At 35.6% G+C, this 18,424-nt stretch overlaps 1 protein-coding gene across 2 annotated transcripts in view; it reads right to left on the reverse strand.

The window, feature by feature from the left end:
- The window catches only part of BRIP1 (BRCA1 interacting protein C-terminal helicase 1), an 87,153-nt gene that overhangs the window by 18,189 nt on the left and 50,540 nt on the right, over positions 1-18,424 (reverse strand). For both annotated transcript variants that reach the window (XM_026861701.1, XM_026861702.1), the window contains exons 17-20: positions 12,901-13,013; positions 10,592-10,674; positions 8,680-9,006; positions 7,104-7,940 (exon numbers count right to left, since the gene is read on the reverse strand). In XM_026861701.1, the coding sequence (XP_026717502.1) occupies positions 7,104-7,940; positions 8,680-9,006; positions 10,592-10,674; positions 12,901-13,013 (1,360 nt within the window). The remainder of the gene's footprint in view (positions 1-7,103; positions 7,941-8,679; positions 9,007-10,591; positions 10,675-12,900; positions 13,014-18,424) is intronic.

An 18,424-nucleotide genomic window follows, 5' to 3' on the forward strand; every position in this document is an offset into this window, starting at 1 on the left:
GCTCCTCAAAGGAACAAACCTTGTCATCAGCTTCCCAAAAGGTCAAAGCCATGGTGCAGTTAGGAGAAAGTAAGTGTATATAATATATTTTCTTGGCCAAGTCCCACTGTCAATAGCCAATTCTCCAACTCTGTATTTCCAGTCTCCTGAAAAAACTCATTGACTGAAAAAACTCCATTGAAAAAACCCCATGTGGGTTTTTTATCAGCTTTCCAGCCAAGTGCTGTGCTTTGGACAGTAAGTTTCTACTGCCTTCAGTGTTCTTACTCCATAAAATAGTCAAACTTCTCCTTATAAGCTTTAAATAATCTTCCTCATTTATCTAAGGTCAAAGACATAGTTTATGGCTCTCGCTAACATGTTTCAGCTTGGTAGTATCACTTTCATGCTTGTTTCACCTTTCAAATATTTCCTGAGATTTTCAGAAACATTCACAATCCTTAGGCAAGAGGACACAAAAATACCAGTATCATTGAAAGATGTGGTATTTTCACTTAAGAAAAAAATTTCATTTTCTTTAAGCAGCAAAAATGTTCCCTTCAACAAGCTATGAAAAGGAAAGATGTCCCTGAAAGAGAAAGCAAATGGCCAGAGCATTTAATTCATATCCAGTAAAGAACTGTTGGATATCAGGTTTCCTACAAACTTACAGAAAGTTAAGCAGGGGCAATGGAAAGGTGTGGAACTTAAAGAACAATGTGGATGCAACCACCGCACTGTGGCAATAAACAAATGCTTGTTAAACAAAATATCTCTTCAACAAAGATGTAATGAAGCAAAAAAAAAAAAAAAAAAAAAAAAAAAAATCACCAAAAAAATTGAAGGCAGGATTACTGACCAACAGGTAGGCAAAAATCAATACCAAGACCTTACTGACATGAAAAACAAAAGAGTGTTTGCAGCAACTACACCCAGCCAACTGCTACCAGAAACCAGGTAGAATGCATGATTTGTAACATGGTATTCAATGTCCCTTACGAGGAGGAAGTTTCCTAATAAGGAAACAATTATAACAAAGCTTTAAGTACAGATTTGAACATTCTACATAACAACTTAACGAAAGACAGGTTACAGTCTTTCTGAAAGCTCACGTATTTCTCTTGGCTCAAAAATGCATTTCAGGAAAAATATCTGCAAAACCTGTACAGTGCTATTTTGGAGAGTAAAAAGTAGCGGGGCAAGAGACTTGTACTGGTCCTCTCTCCTCTGGAGATTTCACACATAGATCAAGATATACAAAGAGGTTATCAAAATCAAAAGCTTCTGCAGGAAATGAAAGAAAACAATGTGTTGCATTTAATTGGAAGCTAAAGGACTTGATGAACGTTAGGTGGTATTTATCAGTAATCCATAAGGTTTACCTTCACTTTTCACTGGCATCTGATAAACCTTCAAAGTTTCTTTAAGATGACTAAGACTTGCAGCATCTGAGATGATCAACATCGTATTATCATCTTCTGGAATGGGATCTAGTTCACACATACAATTATTAATGGATTCTTCGCTTCTTATATCAGTATTTCTGAAGAGTTTCCAGATTATTTTCAGTTCAATATTACCGTAGCAAGCTTTTCTCAAAATTCCTATAATTTAAAAAGTGGGGTGTAAGACTTATACATACATGGTTTTGAATACAGTACTGTTCGAACATACTGCAAACTTTCCACATTTACAAGATGGTAATTTAGGCCCTGATCCAATACCCACTGGAGTCAGTGAAAAGACTTCTATTGATGTAAATGGACCTTGGAAGAAGGCCTTATTTAAATTTTTTAACGTGTCCAAAATTTACTTTTCAACAGATAATTTTCCCCTTGTTATTACTCCCAAATTGACCACTGAGTTTGAATCCACTTTGAATAAAGTCATTTATTTTTCATTTTCTTCAAACCGTGGCAGATTTTTTAACTTTCATCAATCAACTGACATCTGAGATTCAGTTTAAACAGCATAAAACTTGTTGACAACAGACACCTTGGTAACTGTAGGCATTAGGCACCTCAGCGATTCAGAATGCTTTCATTTAAAACAGAGCAACGCCACTTCATAGATTCTATACCAAACTGCAAAGATATGATACTGATAAATTAAGGAAATGGAGGAAAGTTTACTGATGAGATTATGCAAGTCTTAAAGGAGATACATTAGGGTTACTCTAGGAAAACAGAGAGGCAACAAGTGGCCTCCATCACCTGGGTCTCCCTTTCTTTACCGTAAGGCAACGTGGACTTTGCTAGCTGGCATGTGACTTTAATAGGTCCAGGAGCAACTGGGACATCTCCCACTCACCGACAGGCTCAGGTTTGGTTTGTGAAAGAGGAGACTTGTCCTTTCTTGAGTTCATCTGATCCAGACACCCTCTGATGTCCAGTTCCACTACATCCCACAATGGAGTCATGAGACGCTAGCACTCAGCTCCTGCCTAAGCCTGGCCTCCCTCACTTTTACGGCTGAAGAGGATGACTTTGTAAGGGGTTGGGTTTTTTTTTTTTTTGCTAGTGTCACTTCTCTGATACCAGTTCCATCCTTGCTTCATCACTTAATGAACTTTTGGGGCAGCGGGAGGAACCTCAGAGAAAAGGAGGGAATGTTTAACGGTCACATAACATAGGGGCTGTCATAAACAAGACTCTGCACAAGAAACTGGTCTCTGCTCTGTGTCTCATGCACACCTCTCCAGCTCAACCTCCATATCATTTCTAACACCTTCTAAAAATGTAGCATTCTGGCTTGCTTTCAAGGTCCTGAGACATACTCACAAGGCACACAAAAGCAAATGTCATCTTACCTTCACATTTATAAAACCTGGGACCAGTTAAATCCTCACTAAATTCTCCTGGAGGACAAGATTTTATACCTTGTTTAAGTGTATTAAACATCTATATCTAATTGTTTCTGAATGTAACTGATGAAAACATTTAGGTCACTACCACACATGGTCCAGTAACCTGAAGACACAGTGCATTTTTAAAAAGTAGCAGAGATTATCAGCTTTTAGACTTTCCCAAATTAAAGTGCCTCACAAAAAAAAGTAGAGACAATTTCCGAGAACATCTAATCTACTTTTGTACAATGGGTCAGCTGAAGACTAAAAAGCAAACTAAATTAATAGACAAGGTAGGTTACATATTGAAGACTAACAGTGTGATCATACGGTTTTTCAGTAAAACTTTTGACAGTTTCACTAAAACATGTATTAGATTCACAGAGTTACTGTGCCAAGATAATACCAAACTTCTCACAGCAACTGGTAGCAAATTAACACCTAATCCTTAGAAGGAATATACCCCAATGAATAGGCCACTATGTTACAAATAATTTCTTTCAGCCGCCCATAATATCAGTTGCCTTCAGTTAACTCTTAAATACTAGTCAGATTCCCATTGTACTTCAAGATAGGTCAGTGTATCAGAACCACTGAATCAAACAACAGAAATAAGTCAAAAGAGATTATATTAACAACTTATATTCACTGACATGCCAAGTAAAAACAGTTGTGTTTTTGTGACAACTCCCACTTCCTCCCCCAAAAAGATCTTCTGCAGGTCTCCAGTGCATTTCTAACAACTCGTTTATCTAGAGTGGAGAAATTATAACCACAATAATACATATCCATATCCACTGGAGAAATGGACCAATTATTCTGAAATATCCCTCCAGTATCCAAAACTGAGAAAGTAAAAAGAAGGATTAAAAAACCTCTACCATTCCCACCCTGAAACAAAAGATCATTTACATAGATCTTACCCTCTGCTTTTGGCAGTATTTCAGCTCCACAAACAATACAATAAAGTCCCTTTGTGCAAGGCTGCTGGTGTGCTTCCTTCTAACAAGACAACATACAAATTTATGTAAATACTAGTTTGCATATAGTAACTATGCAGATTGACGCATTTAAATATAAACACAATGAAATATATCAAAACTCCTTCAGAGAAATATACTAGAAATAAAGAAATCTGTTCAAATCAATGCTTATCATTTATATTAGCTAATAATATACATTATGCTAAAAATGCTTAACATAAATAGAAATACTTTCCTATAAAAGATGAGATAGTTTACAGTCTGTAATGCTCAAACCTATCAAAGACATAGTTTGGAATTTTGCAAAGAAGCCTAGAAAGATAGATGCCCAACTTCTGTCGAGTTTCAGTGCCCTTATGTTCTTACACTTTGCAAATCGTGCCCTAAAAATTACGTACTAAAGAGAAATCAGAAGCACTGCTTGTGAATCCTGGTTCAGTACGTCTGTAATGAGTTATGAGCTAGACTCTGTAGGCAGCCCGTATCTGCAGCTTCTACCTGTGTTAGCAGGACTTGAAAACTCTCAGCTTTTTTTTTTCCTCACAAGAAACAAAGCTATCTATTGAGTGTGGAAGTTGTAAAGATCTGGAACAAATTGTGTGGACTATGAATAAACTATTTCATCTATTATTTCACATAAAAGATCATATAATATTCTTATTTCCCTTGCACCTTAACATTCAACAGCAGCCACTTAAAATAGGTACTTTTTTCTATCTACATGGTACCTTTCTTTCACAGGTGTAGCCTCTTCGCCTAACTGTAGCTTTTCTTCGTCTGCATTGTCTCTGAACTTTTAATCCTTTAATAAATTCAAGGTTTTATGATTATTTTAGACAGAAGAGATCGTACCTAGCTATTATATCAAAGTATGACAGGAATTTTCATCAATTTAGCCTTTAAAAATTCAGGAATTTTTAAAGAATTCTAGGAATTACTTAAAATAGAAATTAAAAATTATTTAGAAATTATCTAGAAATTATTTAAAATAATTCTAAGAAAATTGGTACATTGACTTCACTTCCATGCTATTTGTAGACTGGGCTGCAGGGTATTTAATTTAATACTGGGAATCACCATCAATATATTAACTATAGAAATAAAGAATATTCTTACCACTAACATTAAATACCATAGTTAGATATAAAGACAAATTACGATTGAATTTACATCGCTTTTACACCAAAAGAAATTGTTCACCCCTTAGCCCCCCCAAACCCAGCAGTAATACAAAGGATTATGATCCATCAGTTGTCCCAGACAAGACAGCTGTGCTCAGAATTTGAGTTTAGTGAATTTGTGGATAGACACTTTTCAAGAAAAATCCAGTAGGCCAAATGCTGATATTTCAATACATATTTTAAAAAACAATAGTTAAGGAGCAATTTTATATAAGATGTAGACATTGTAAATTAATGGAAAGTATTTGACATGAATAAGGCCATGTCTTAAAGGATTTTTGATCCAAGTAATATGCAACACGAGATCAAGAAAAAAATCTGCTTCAGATAAGGAAAGGAAGGTGAATCTTCTTTTTCTGAATGTAAAGAATTTAAAGACAGACAATCTATTGAAAGACAAACAATAGGTCTATGAGAGGAGCAGACAAGCCACAAAGCTTTAAGTGATTTCTAGTATCTTTTTAGATATACATAAACATAAAAAGTGGTTTGGTACAGAAGAGTTGTTTTAAGAAAACTGAGCTCTTGGACTCATGAGGATCAAGCTGATCAGCTCTTGGGAGTGTAGCTGCAAAGCTGCCTGCCACAGGCTGCCTCAGCATTGGCTGGGGAACATGGGACAGGTCTAGTCCAGAAGCCAGTTAGGAAGAGAACCATGCCTACCCTACTAAGCCCTGCTATTCAATCAATTACTTAAATGTCAATTAAGTATTTTTATTTTAGATGTGTCATTTGTTTAAACTGCAGTCAATATTAGGGCTTGCTTCTGCCCTATCAACTAGTTTAAAACCATCATCCAATGATTAAGCAAATACCAAGAAGTCTAAACCAAGCAAAAACGATCCTTACGTGGCACCAATATAACAAAAAGTTTAACCAAATGCCTTAGGCTAAGTACTGCAAGACCACGCTTCTTAAAGAAATTCAACAGCATTCTTGTCATTCTTGCAAACAGAGTATCTAATTTTATAAAGATGCATTTATTGTCTAAAGAAAGGATACAATTCAAACTCTATTGATATGAACATATGCACAGCTCTCTAGAGGTAGACATCAGAATGCTATTTAGATGAACTTACGGAAAATGAACAATTAACAATTTCATCTTTGCTCTCAGGCAATATATATAAACACCTATGAAACAATCTTAAGACACTAAAAATCCCACATCTTCATTTTAATATGATGGAAATGAACAATCTTCTCTTGAAAAATCAGGCATAATATGTTTTATTACAGCAAAATCCCAGCTGTTTTGATTGCAATAAATGAAGGAAATGTTTAAAATATTAAAAAAAAAAAAGTAGACCGAGGAAGATTTAAAGACCTTTATGTACAAATTTACATTGTTATATACTGCACAAATGTGTTTGTAGGGCTTACAAATGTGTATGTTTTGATATGAACGCATACAGAACCTGACCAAAAGAACTTAGATCCTCTCACAAAAGAAAATTTTAAAGAAACTCAACAAATTAAGATGTCTGATAAAGTCTCTCATCATTATCGGATATCAAAATGTTCAAATGCTACTCTACTACTACTACAAGCTTCTGACATTTTGTCAAAAGAAATTTTAGGGAAACGAAGTACCGAAGAATACACCTATTTCAGTATCTAGTTGCTCAAGCAACAGCAACTTGATCTGCAAAGATGCTGTTCTACATAATTAATTAAAATAAAAGGCCTAACAAATGCAGAAAACCATAATTTGATTATACGAGTGTTTTGTTTCCTGAGAAAGACCCAGTTGTTTGATTGTATTTAATGGCGGATTAATTAAATCTATAATAGTCAAACCTTCTCAGCCTCTAATTACAAGTCAGATGCTACTTGGGCTTTTGTTGACAATCTCTACACATGATGTCCTTTTGCCAGACAGTTAGGATGAATAATCTTAACTATATCCATAGAAAACTGCACGTCGAGTAACTTTCACAGTGAGAACCAAAAAAGTATAATGAAAAATTTGAGTCTGATAGTAGTATATATTAAATGAGAACTAGAAAGCCATCACTGCTCTACAGCGAGGCTATGTTGTAAAGGCTGCTCACTACATTTCCTACGGAAGCAGTCACTATGTGCTAGTACTGTTCAACAGAAAAGATGACACACCTTTATTTCGTGATCTGGAAAGATTGATTTTCCGTTTTTTGGTGTCCACCTCTTGAGATGCTATCTGCTCTGCTTCTATTTCACTAGCCATCTCTACATTATTAACTGCAGCATCCTTACTCCCCCCGTTTTGCATTATTCCAGGTAAACTTGTGCTTCTGCCATCATCATCAGTCACTTTTTTAGTCACACTTAGTGTTTCTGAGGTGTTGATTGCAAAAAGATCATCAGCGATCGTGGAGTTTCCACATTCAGTCCGATTCTCACTTGTATTACAGGTTGGAACCGGTGGTCTGATTATCTGTTCCTCTGAATCTACATCATCATAGAGTTCTGGTGTGAAGTAGATACTCTCGTCCTCATCTTCAGCTTCTGCAGATACGTTTAACACTGAAAGTTCAGATTTCCCTTCTGCTGAAGGAAACTCACTGCAGGGTTGAACTTGATGCTGTAGCTTATCAGGATGTTCTTCAGCAACTGGAGCCTCAGTACTTTTAACTGAAAAATTAGTTGTTTCCAAACACGATTCGGGTACACGTGGTTTACGTTCTGAAGTTAATGATGACTGGCACTGATTTACACTATCAATAAGTTCACTAGCCCTATTCCCATTCTTCTGTTTGCTACTAGCTGCGGACATGCAGTTCTTGGCTACAGGCACAGGCGTTGAAGTCGGTGGTTTAAGGCAGCAATGTTCTTTCATAATATCAGCATTAGCACAAACAATCTTTTTTTCTCCCTCTATTTCAGTTTTTAGCATTTTGGGTGCGGAGTCCATATGGTTTTTTCTTTGTGTTACATGGTGAGAATGACTCTCTACATCAGCTTTCTGGCCACCTGTGAAAAATCACAAAACATTAATTAATTGTATATGCCTTCCCTCCACTGATTTACAGCATGTTGAGCACATCAAAACTGCCACTGTTTTATTAGGTTTACAGTTATTGTATAATACTCATTAAGAGCCAATACAAACAAAAGCCCAGATGTTACAACTATCTTGCACATGAATTGTCATAAGTAAATCAATAGATTAACTGGCATATGTAAAGTTCTGGTACGACTGGATTTTAAATTTGTAATTTTTTATTATTGTGTTACGTTATTTACATCTTTCTTACCTGAAATGAATTCATAAGCTTTGCTAAAATTTAGGAATGGATAGATATTTACTTGTAAAGCTGGTACTGGAAGAGATTATATGAAAGGTGTCTCACGGCAATATCTAAACAGGAAATGTAGCTTGAACCAAGGCACTCATCTTGCAATAATGCTAATCTTTATGTGTTTTTAATATATTTTAAATTAGTTTTAACAGATAAAGAAATTTAAGTGAAAACGTTTTTGACTGTACTATAAACTTACAAACGTTGTCAATTGTTTTAAGACAGCCAGATGGTTTTACAATTAATTTCAGTCTGTTGAGCACAAGCTCATACACACCTGTGAATAGTTATAATAATTTTGCATGATAACACTTCTGAAATTTTTAAAAAAACATTTGTTTCTTCCAAAAAAAGTGCAACTTCCTATTTAAAATTGTTAATGAAGTTTTTCCCACAGGGAATGAACATACTTTGTTTCACTGTTGCCGTGATGTTACTTGGCTGATTTGACGCTGTAGGATTAACTGAGCTTACGGTTGTAGTAAAATTAATTTCTGAACCCAAACTTTGCTCCTCACTTTTAGCAGGAACATCTGGCGACAGATGAGTAGTTGCTTCCTGTTGAGAAGCTTGTGACAGGTCCTTTGAATTTGAAGGTTCATGGAGAAATTCACTGCTGCACTCTGATGAACAATCAATGCTTTTCTGGTTTCTTATAGCAAATGCATTCAAGGACTCAAGTGCACTACTAAAATTTTCATGGTGCTGGATTTGTTGACGAATCCACTTAGATAATCCTAAAAAAAAAGTGGAGGCCAAAAAAAAAAAGGGGGGGCCAAAAAAAAAAAAAGAGTATTACTACAAAACTACATCACCTATAGCAAGTATTTCATACCAGTAAATAGTCCCCTAATATTGCAAATACTTCTACATGTGTATAAGAGATGCACAAAGATTTCAAGAGGTTACTCATGAAAGTAAGATAATGCACGTCTTCCTTTCCAGGGCTGGAAACTTGCTTTAATCAACAGCAGTGTTGTGATGAGTAATACTAACAATATCATTACTTCTCATTAAAAGACTTTTACCTTTTTCACTAATACTTTTTTGAAGTTCAAAGTTCTGCGTTGCAAAAACATCGTTATACCTTTTTTATGCCGAGGTGTTCATATTGCTTGTTATCATGAATTATTAAAAAGCAACTTACACACAGTACAGCTATGTATTATACTGGGAGGGTCAGACAAAAATTAAAATATAATGAAGCTTTTCAACTTTATCTCAGCTTAGTAACAGTAACTCAGATATTCAGAAAGAATCATAACTGCCCAATAGCTAAAATATATTACAATATTCTCTTATACAGCAATTATTTTTAAAATTTGCAAATAACAGATGTCTTGAGCATAACAGTCACTTAGATGATGTTGGAACACACAGGAGTGAAGTAAAAACTAACTCTTGATTTTTAAAAAGCGTTTTTAAACCCATTTAAATGTTCTTTTAATGTCAATTTAAAAAAAAAACACAGAGAACTTGAATCTTCTGTGAAGTTTTACTTTTCAGAAAAAATACTAATCTTACCAAGTCTTGAAAAGATAGATTATTTTTATTACTACATGAATTACTTCTGCTTACTTAGATAAATGTATTTTTAGTACAGACAGACATGTCAGGAAAGCAGTTTGACTTGTACTGCAGCAGCTGAGCTCCACCTGCTGACTAGACTGCAACATTATCTGTTTACATCATCTTTTTGCCCATCTTCCAAACAGGGCAGGAACAAAGACACATTATGCATTTCTAAGCAATTTCTTTTTTAATTTTTTACAAAAACTTTATTTCTTTATTAAGGTAGGGAGCGTGACCTGTTCTATTTTATCTGAATTTATTCCTAGCCAGTATAAAACTACAAACAGAAAGTACCTTTTGTGTATTGCGCATTTGGTGGTGCCAAACGGACCCAAGGTCCAAATAAAAATCTAGTAACTAATTTTAATACAGACATATCTAAACACATGCACACTTACGTATGCATACATGATATATGCAAGGATTAAGAGTCCTTAAGTTTTTATAGGTCCCATTTTAAGAAAGAATTCTCAAATTCTGCATACTGACATTGCTGTATCATTATTTCTGTGTCCAAAAGGGGAAATTAAATTGACTGAAAATTGGTATCAACGTGATTCAGTGTATTTAATGTACTAGCAAGACACCAAGGTACAGTTCTAGAGTTTTCAATTTCAACTGCACAATCTGAGTTCATATTTCATTACGACTTTTCCTACTCACCTCTTTGTATAACTATATTTCTGTAATCCTGATTTTTCACTATTTGTTAATATTAGGAACTTTCCCAGAAAAAATCCTACAGCTTACCAGTTATGTACTTATTAGGGTTATTCCGGAAGCGGTCATCAACTAAAATAAGAGCACCCCAGTCATTCTTATGTCTTATACACCTAGAAGTGAGCAACAAAAAAAAGAGCATATATGGAATTAGAATGCAAATAGTAAAAAAACTGGGGATGATGAGACAACAGGGATTGCAATGAGTTAGCTAGAATGTGTAAAAATGTAACGGAAGTGCTTTCCTACTGTCTTGCACCAAAAATAAAGGATGTCACGGAAGCTTAATTTTCCTTCAGTTCTTGAATTTGCTATACAAAACCAGCTAATGAAAACAACCCCACATGAACATTCAGTGGCTAATCAAACCACAGGTCATTTGTTTTCCACAACAGGGTAGCGTAAATACTGAAAGAACATGTAAAAGTGCAAAAGAAAAGAAAATGGATTGATGCAACTGCAAATAGTTTTTTTAAGAACTATGCATTTGTTTCTAAACTTTAATTCCTAACTCCCTTTAGTAATGAAATGAATAACAATACACAGCAAAGCTGTGAGCAATACTGGTCAGTTCGTAAGTCAGTTGTTAGAGGCCTACAGAAATAATCTAATAGTCACTTTACACGTGTTGGCATTATTTTTAACATTATTTGGATTTCTATACTGCCTGCTAGAAAAAAAAATTATTAAAGTGATAACCTAAATGAAATATGGAAAAGAATCTGTCAGTATTAGTTTAGGATTATTATCCCCGTTGTATAAGGAGAAGACAACTTTTCAAGATGATGTTTACAAAATGTACATAAAGCCACAAGTGTATCAGTCAGGGCTTCAAATGGCAGTGACAAGGCTGGCTCTCCAAAGAAATATTATTTCTATTTGAAATCTCTCCATGATAAGAAAATCAAAACATCTTTAAGAAACAGATTCTTCCAAATTCTTCTTTTTTTTCTTTTTTTTTTTTTCATTGCTTTAATAAATGTTAACTCATAGTTTAAATGAATTACGCCCACTAGAGACATCTCCCACACTTCTGGAAAAAGTAGCACTGCAAGGAACTCATAGCATGATTTTCACCTGGCCATCACACCAGCTGTTACATTCCCAAGGGCTGCTATTTCATTTCATTGGCTTGCATTACTTCATATAATGTAACAGCACGAAATTAACAGAAAAGTGCCAGACTGAAGACTATCACGCTCCTGCTCACTTTTATCCCTGCAGGCATCTTTGCAGTAAGAACCGTGCCTATCTCCTCTCTGACTTCTTATCAACTTAGTAGACTGTTCTGTCAGAATGGAAGTCTATTTTCTCCATTTCAGTTTAGACTAGCACAACTTCATTCAAATGGCAAATTATACAATCATTTTCACAAAAACAAGATTTAAATTACAACTTTGTCCACAGTGACAAAGCTTCAAATTCATGTCTTACTAGCATTCCACAACTTTCTTAGATTTTTCTTAACAAATTTTATCCAAAGAGCAATTTAAGAAATCAGACCTGTAACATGTGAATTTACAATGACATTTTACTAATGTAGACTATTTTCTCCCAGTTTGCTTTCATAGATGTCATCACATTTGTATTGGGTCTAATTCAAATAACAAGAGTCTTCCAGCTGATGTTTCTCTTCTTATCTATAAATTTGGGTCTGTACCTCTATATATTTGTGACAAGACATACAGCATCTACGATAGATATGGATGACAGACAGCGATATCTATCTATGTGTATGATAAATGTTGTTGGAGAAGGATGAATTAATTCTATCCTTTTAATAATATCTGGAGGGAAATTTTTCATTTAAGGAAGTAAGCTATACCACTTCTTCTAAACCTGGCAAGAGATCAGTGAGCATGGTAATTGAATTGACCTTTTGCAAAGGTCTGAGAAAAAAACCCTGCTATTTCTCCCTTTCAAAAATACTTGTAGGCTAAACATCAAACAACTGTTCTGAGCCCACCGAGAGTGTGAAAAATTAGTACATTTGAAAAGACCTAAGAATTTTAATTTGGTTTATAAGCTCAAGAAATTTGTCTCTGCAAATGCTTTCCTTTCTGTGTATCTGGACTACAAGCAACAAAACCTGCAACCAAACTAAAGCAGATTCTGAATGTAGAACAAAACCTCTTCATTATAACAACACTCAAATGCACAACAGACTGAAAACCAGGCAGGTGCCAGTACAGAACAGCTGAAGACCCGATTTCTGCAATGTGATGGTTTTGGCCTGATTTATCCTCTTTGTGTTAACACTGAGGAATTAATCCTTACAGATGACACAAAAAAATTTTCTACAAATATATGTATTTTCAATTATGTTCAGTTTATCTCACCTTCCCAGGGCTTGGTTCAAAGCCCTGTAAGCTTGAATTTCATACCACTGACTCCCTGGTAAAAGGCCTCTTGTATTTTTGTGCTGGTCATTGTACTTCCTCTTTAAATCAACCTAAGAAAGAAATTGTAAAATATTTTTTTTTTAATAATGATGTTGAAAAGGAAATATTCTAAAAGGGGAAAACAAGCAAACATTGACTAAATAAGTGAATATGTAAAGTAAAGTGTGCTTCAGTGTTTCAGCTTTGTGTTTTGCATACTACCCAGTTATGGGTTTTAACCTTCTAAAGTTAGTCTTAACATGTGATCTACTCCAATTATTTATATGTAGTAACACAACAACCACGCTTATCCAAATCTCAGTGCTGGCAAACAAAGGATAACCTGTTCACACAGGCAAAAAAACAGATACAAGTAAATGGACTAACTAGACCACAGTTTTATTTGCTCATCTAGAAGTAAATGATACAACAGACCTCTTTATCTTTTCCTTTATCACAAACGCTGACTCCTAATCTACTGCTGGGACCAGATCAGACTTTTCTCAAGTGAGGGTTAAGCAAATATAACCCCTTCTACAAAAGCTAAGAAAGTACTCTAGAGACACAGTGGCCTTGCCAAAGCACCAGAAGCCAGCAACACCAACTCTAATTCCCAGCTTGGCACCACCTTCTGTGGTTTGGAAATGTTTCGCTGGCTAAATATGAAGCAAAGGCAGCAGCTAAGATTTGCAGGCCCATGGGCTAGCATGAGGCAGAAAAGAGCACACTCCTCTTTTAAAGACGTTCTCTCCTAGCTGCTTCAAAAGCAGATCTGTTATCAAGTGCAAAAGGAATCCACGGCCTCCCCTTTCTAATCATACGGATAATTACGTATGCAATATTCGATCTGAATCGGAACAAGAATTTGTATTTGGACATTATACATAGTTCCAACATAAATCAAAAGAATTTATTATTGGAAGGGTGATTTTTTTAAAAAAAAAAAAAAAAACAAACACAAAACTACACCAGAAAGGGTCTTTCTGCTGCTCTTTTGTACAGTATTAACCTTTCTAAACTGACAAGTGAAAGGACACGCTTCAGGAGAGAAACCAGCAGAATTCTAACCTCTTCTGACAGGTAACTTTCAAGCTGCATTTGGATAAGAAATTGTATTTTATGTACTTATGCCCTTTAAATTGCCTGTCAAATTTACAAATTCAATTTTAACAAGCCAGAAAGTAAATTCAGTTTCATTTCACAGATTTAATATTTGTTCCGGTCACTCAAAATTTATTGACTTGCACGTGAGGTTTTCTTTGTAATTTTCAAAACTGAAGGTGATTTCTTCTGAACGTTAAAAAAACCCACCTTTCTTAAAAGGAACTTAATCCTATCTGCACATTTCTACAAATGGAAACCCGACCTGGAGAAACAAAAGGGTGCTCCTCACCGTTTGAAATGAGGTATTATGTCAGAAACTTTCAGTGAAATCTTTAAAACATAACCAATGGCAGCATACTGCTGAACCTACTTTGCATTTGTCCGCTAGCCCTGGTAAGTTTTCTAACAAACTCCTTTTTTGAAGAAATTCTGTTACCAGTAAGATTTTGGCCAACTGTAACAAATGTAGCTTTACCCCAGTTTGTTACTTCGCTAGTAGGCTTCAGTATTAGCACAATTAGTCATGTGTCTTAACACTGATACAAATTGTGACATTTTTAATTACGTGCATAAAACCACTGAAGTTAACAGAGTGCAAACCAGTCTGATCGTCTGCATTGAATTGCATTACCCTGTGAATAAATTACATTACTTTAGGTTCTTTTAATACATGTTAGCATTATGTGTACTGCTTGCACTGTACATCAACATTTTGTTTCTCCAATTATATAAAAATCCGTATTCTCTTGGTCTGAATGTATAATGTATCTTTAAAACCTCTCTTTTCTATCTTGATTAATAAGGGGTTAACAGAAACTAAACATTATGTTTTCTCACTTAAATGATCATGTCTCAGCATGAGATGACAACTTACATTGCTGAGAGTTCAGTTTTCATTAGAAGTCTACTAAAGGTAAAAGGCCAGGGCATGTCATTTTAATGCAATCAGAATCTATTTCATTGTATAACTCTTACATTATCAAGCATCAAATCAACGCCCAATTCAAAATGACATGTTACATATGTGAAAAAGCCAGTCTCTCCTGCTAGCAAATATCCTAAATGTGCAGTAAACCACAGGCTAGAAGGGATTAGTTAAAATGTCAAAAGGCAGCCTTTTACTTTTACCTGTTCATCCTTAAAAATATACTCTTAGCTATCAGGCATGCTTTACAGACAAATAGCTTCAGCAAGCAGCAGCAGAAGGCCTGTGGCAAGCTCTGCCATCTTGTAGCTGTCAGACAGATTAGGCTTTGATCTATCTGGGAGGTCACGGTCACATTCACATTAACTGAAGTCTAACAACATTATACCTGTTAACCACTCGTTCTTTAAATGCTTAATTAGTTCGACATCTTTCACTGTGGAATATTAACTGAGAAATATCAAGAAAAAAAAATGCCACGAACGAATTTCTTTTTATGACTTGGAAAAATACTGTGAGGCAGTTTCTGCTACAATTCAAAAGAATCTTCAAGCTTATTTTTCAGTCAAAATGAGCAATACAAGGTCTTCTTCAATAACAGCAGCAGCATTAAACAACATTGATTATAATATATTTTGTTTGATAACCAGCCCCCCAAGTTATCCATTGCTTCACATGAAGAAACTTGGTCTTATTCAGGATTTAAGTGATATAAAGTGGGTTTATACTGTGACAACCATCGACCATATCAGTTAGCTTATGGGACGAAGCTCAGAGTAGCTCAAAAGCTAGAGCTTGTCTTTGAACCCCAAAATAAGCTACAAATCCAGACACAGAAGCCTGCAGCATGCCTTTCTAGCACCATGCCAGGCTGAACCAGATTTATTCAAAATTAACATAAAACATGGCTGTATTTAACTGCAAGGTATACAGATGTCAAGCTATTATGAACTATGTTTATGTTTCTACAGAAAAATCAATGATTAGACAATAAAATTAAAGCACCATTTTTCTCCTTTGAGTTCTTTCTATTCTGTAAATATAAAGCTTCTCTTTGTTTTGCAGTCATAACTACAACTGAGCTAAGGAAACGTGAAACACAATTTCATTACATTTTCGATATCTTCAGCTAAAGGTTATGCAGCATCCTCCATACTAATTTACCTCTTAAGAAGTTTTAAGGAGAAAGCATTTAACCTAAAAAGAATAAAAACTACTGTGCCACACAATTAATTCACTTTAAAATTTTACTTTGGTAAAAACAAGCAGATGGTCCAGCAGACAGTCATCCAGAATCATTTTATCTCAGCCAAAACCCAGGACCTTAGACCTAAAAAGGGAACAGCAAAGCCTGGCAGGGCTGGAGAATGTGCACTTGGGGCATTTCCCGTTCATAATCAGAATACTGTAAGCCTATTTATCAGTGCCAGTATCACAATACGAAGGTTGAACGGGCGAAACCACAGTATAAAATTTTTTATTTTGTGCGATTTGAATCAGCAAAATAAACTCTGTTCGGTTTTATTTCATCTGGCAAAGTTATGAGAATTTTTTAGATGCGTTACTTTATTTAACCAAATGAAGTGCTATACTTTGCTTTCTAAAAACAAACAAAAAAATCCTAAACTGTTACTAATAGTTAACAAGCCAGGCCTGTTCTTTGACAAGACATCATTTCACACATATATTCCATTGTCTCCTATTTTCTCTGGTAGATTAAAAACTACCTTTAGTTTGTAACACGTGGGATTACAACCCAGATTACCCAGACATCTAAGGACAAGACAGAAATCAATGAATACAATGGCACTACTGTGAGCAGTTAAGCAGAGCACTCATCTAAACCTGCATTTCTCTTTACATCAGCATTTAGCAGTGTTGTGACAGCCCATGTTAAAGACAGGGACAACTGCTGAAAGGAAAAAGGCAAATAAACTTGGAACTGTGTCAATACATGCACACTTGTGTAGGTAGGTACATCTACACACACGTGTAAACTCATGCCCTTCACTCCCCAGCACTCTCCTCCATCTATTCTCCACGGAAATAAAAGTCAGAAAATGGATAGAAGTGTTTTCTGGCATTCCACTGACTTGTTTCTCTGGTTTTATGAGAGGAAAAATAGTAATGAAAATAAAGACCACTGCTCATATCATCCAAAAAACTTTAAAAGACACATTCATGTTTAACACCTACTAATTCCCCATCTCCTAAAAACAAACAAGCAAAAAATACCAGGTGGTCATCGCCTGCTTCCATCTCAAAAAAAAGACATAAAAATGGTTTTTAAGCAAATCTACAGTCTTAAAAATCTCATGTGTCCAGTTAGAGTCTCTCTTCCACCTGAAATAGCAATAATTAGAATTCTTCAGGAACATACTTGCCATCCACTTTCCTCCTGACAAATGCCAAGTAATCATAAAAGTTTGTAAGTGCGGGAAAGTAAGAGACATGAAACCCCATTCCTTCTCTTTTACATCTGAAAATCCTTAAATGGAAGTAGCATTAAATAGTGCAGCATTTAACTCTCCCCCCTCACTTCAAAAGCAGTCACAACATCTGTGAGATTTAAGACTAAATAATGCACGTGTAAAGACCTGGGTGAGTCATAGAATATGCTTCAAACATCCTCGCTCCTCAGTAGACCTACTAAAAACTGTATCTAAACACAATGTCTCAATTTATTGGCCCACAAGAAAAAGATATTACGGCAGGACGTTATCTTTAAATGCCCCAGGCAGGCCAAGTGCAGTGTTACTACATATAAACCAGCGTGAAATAAGCACATGCTTATTACCTCTAATTTATCAGACTAGATTCTGTGTATGACAATAAGGCCATTCTAACCATCTCAGGTACCTAAAGATGGACACCAGACAGTAAAAGATAACATTCTCTTCTGCTTTCACAGACAAACGCTGGATTTCTTTAGAAAACAACAAAATGTCGAAACTGTGAGCACAGCAATACCATATACCATAAGACACTATCAGCTAGAGACACGATCAATACTTCATACTGCTCAATTATCTTTAAGACGACCTGTTAAACAGCTCCATCCTACACGAGTCTCTTCAGCGGAAGAATCACGGTGAGGCTGGACTCTGCACCCACCACCCTCCAGCAGCTGCCCCTTACAGAGGCTATCAACTCAAATCAACAGTTCATGCATCAAAGCCACATAAACTTAAAAATAGTTCAGGTGACCTTTTCTGCCTGAAAATTCCTATGTGCTCTTCAAAATGTGCCTTCCTTCGGTAATAGTGGATAAAATAAAGAAATAACATCTCTGCAGATCTAGATCTCTGAGTAGTTGTATCTTGCAGACTGTTGCATCCAATCAGTGCACCTGGAAAGATACTGGGCATCCACGGGATTTAGTGCAATGGCTATTGCTTCAATGAAGATAGAATTGGAACTAGGAAAAGTTACTGAAACTGGGGGGGGGGGGGG

Source organism: Athene cunicularia (genome assembly GCF_003259725.1).
Source record: "Athene cunicularia isolate RWA chromosome 19 unlocalized genomic scaffold, athCun1 chr19_part1, whole genome shotgun sequence".
Taxonomy (NCBI): Eukaryota; Metazoa; Chordata; class Aves; order Strigiformes; family Strigidae; genus Athene; species Athene cunicularia.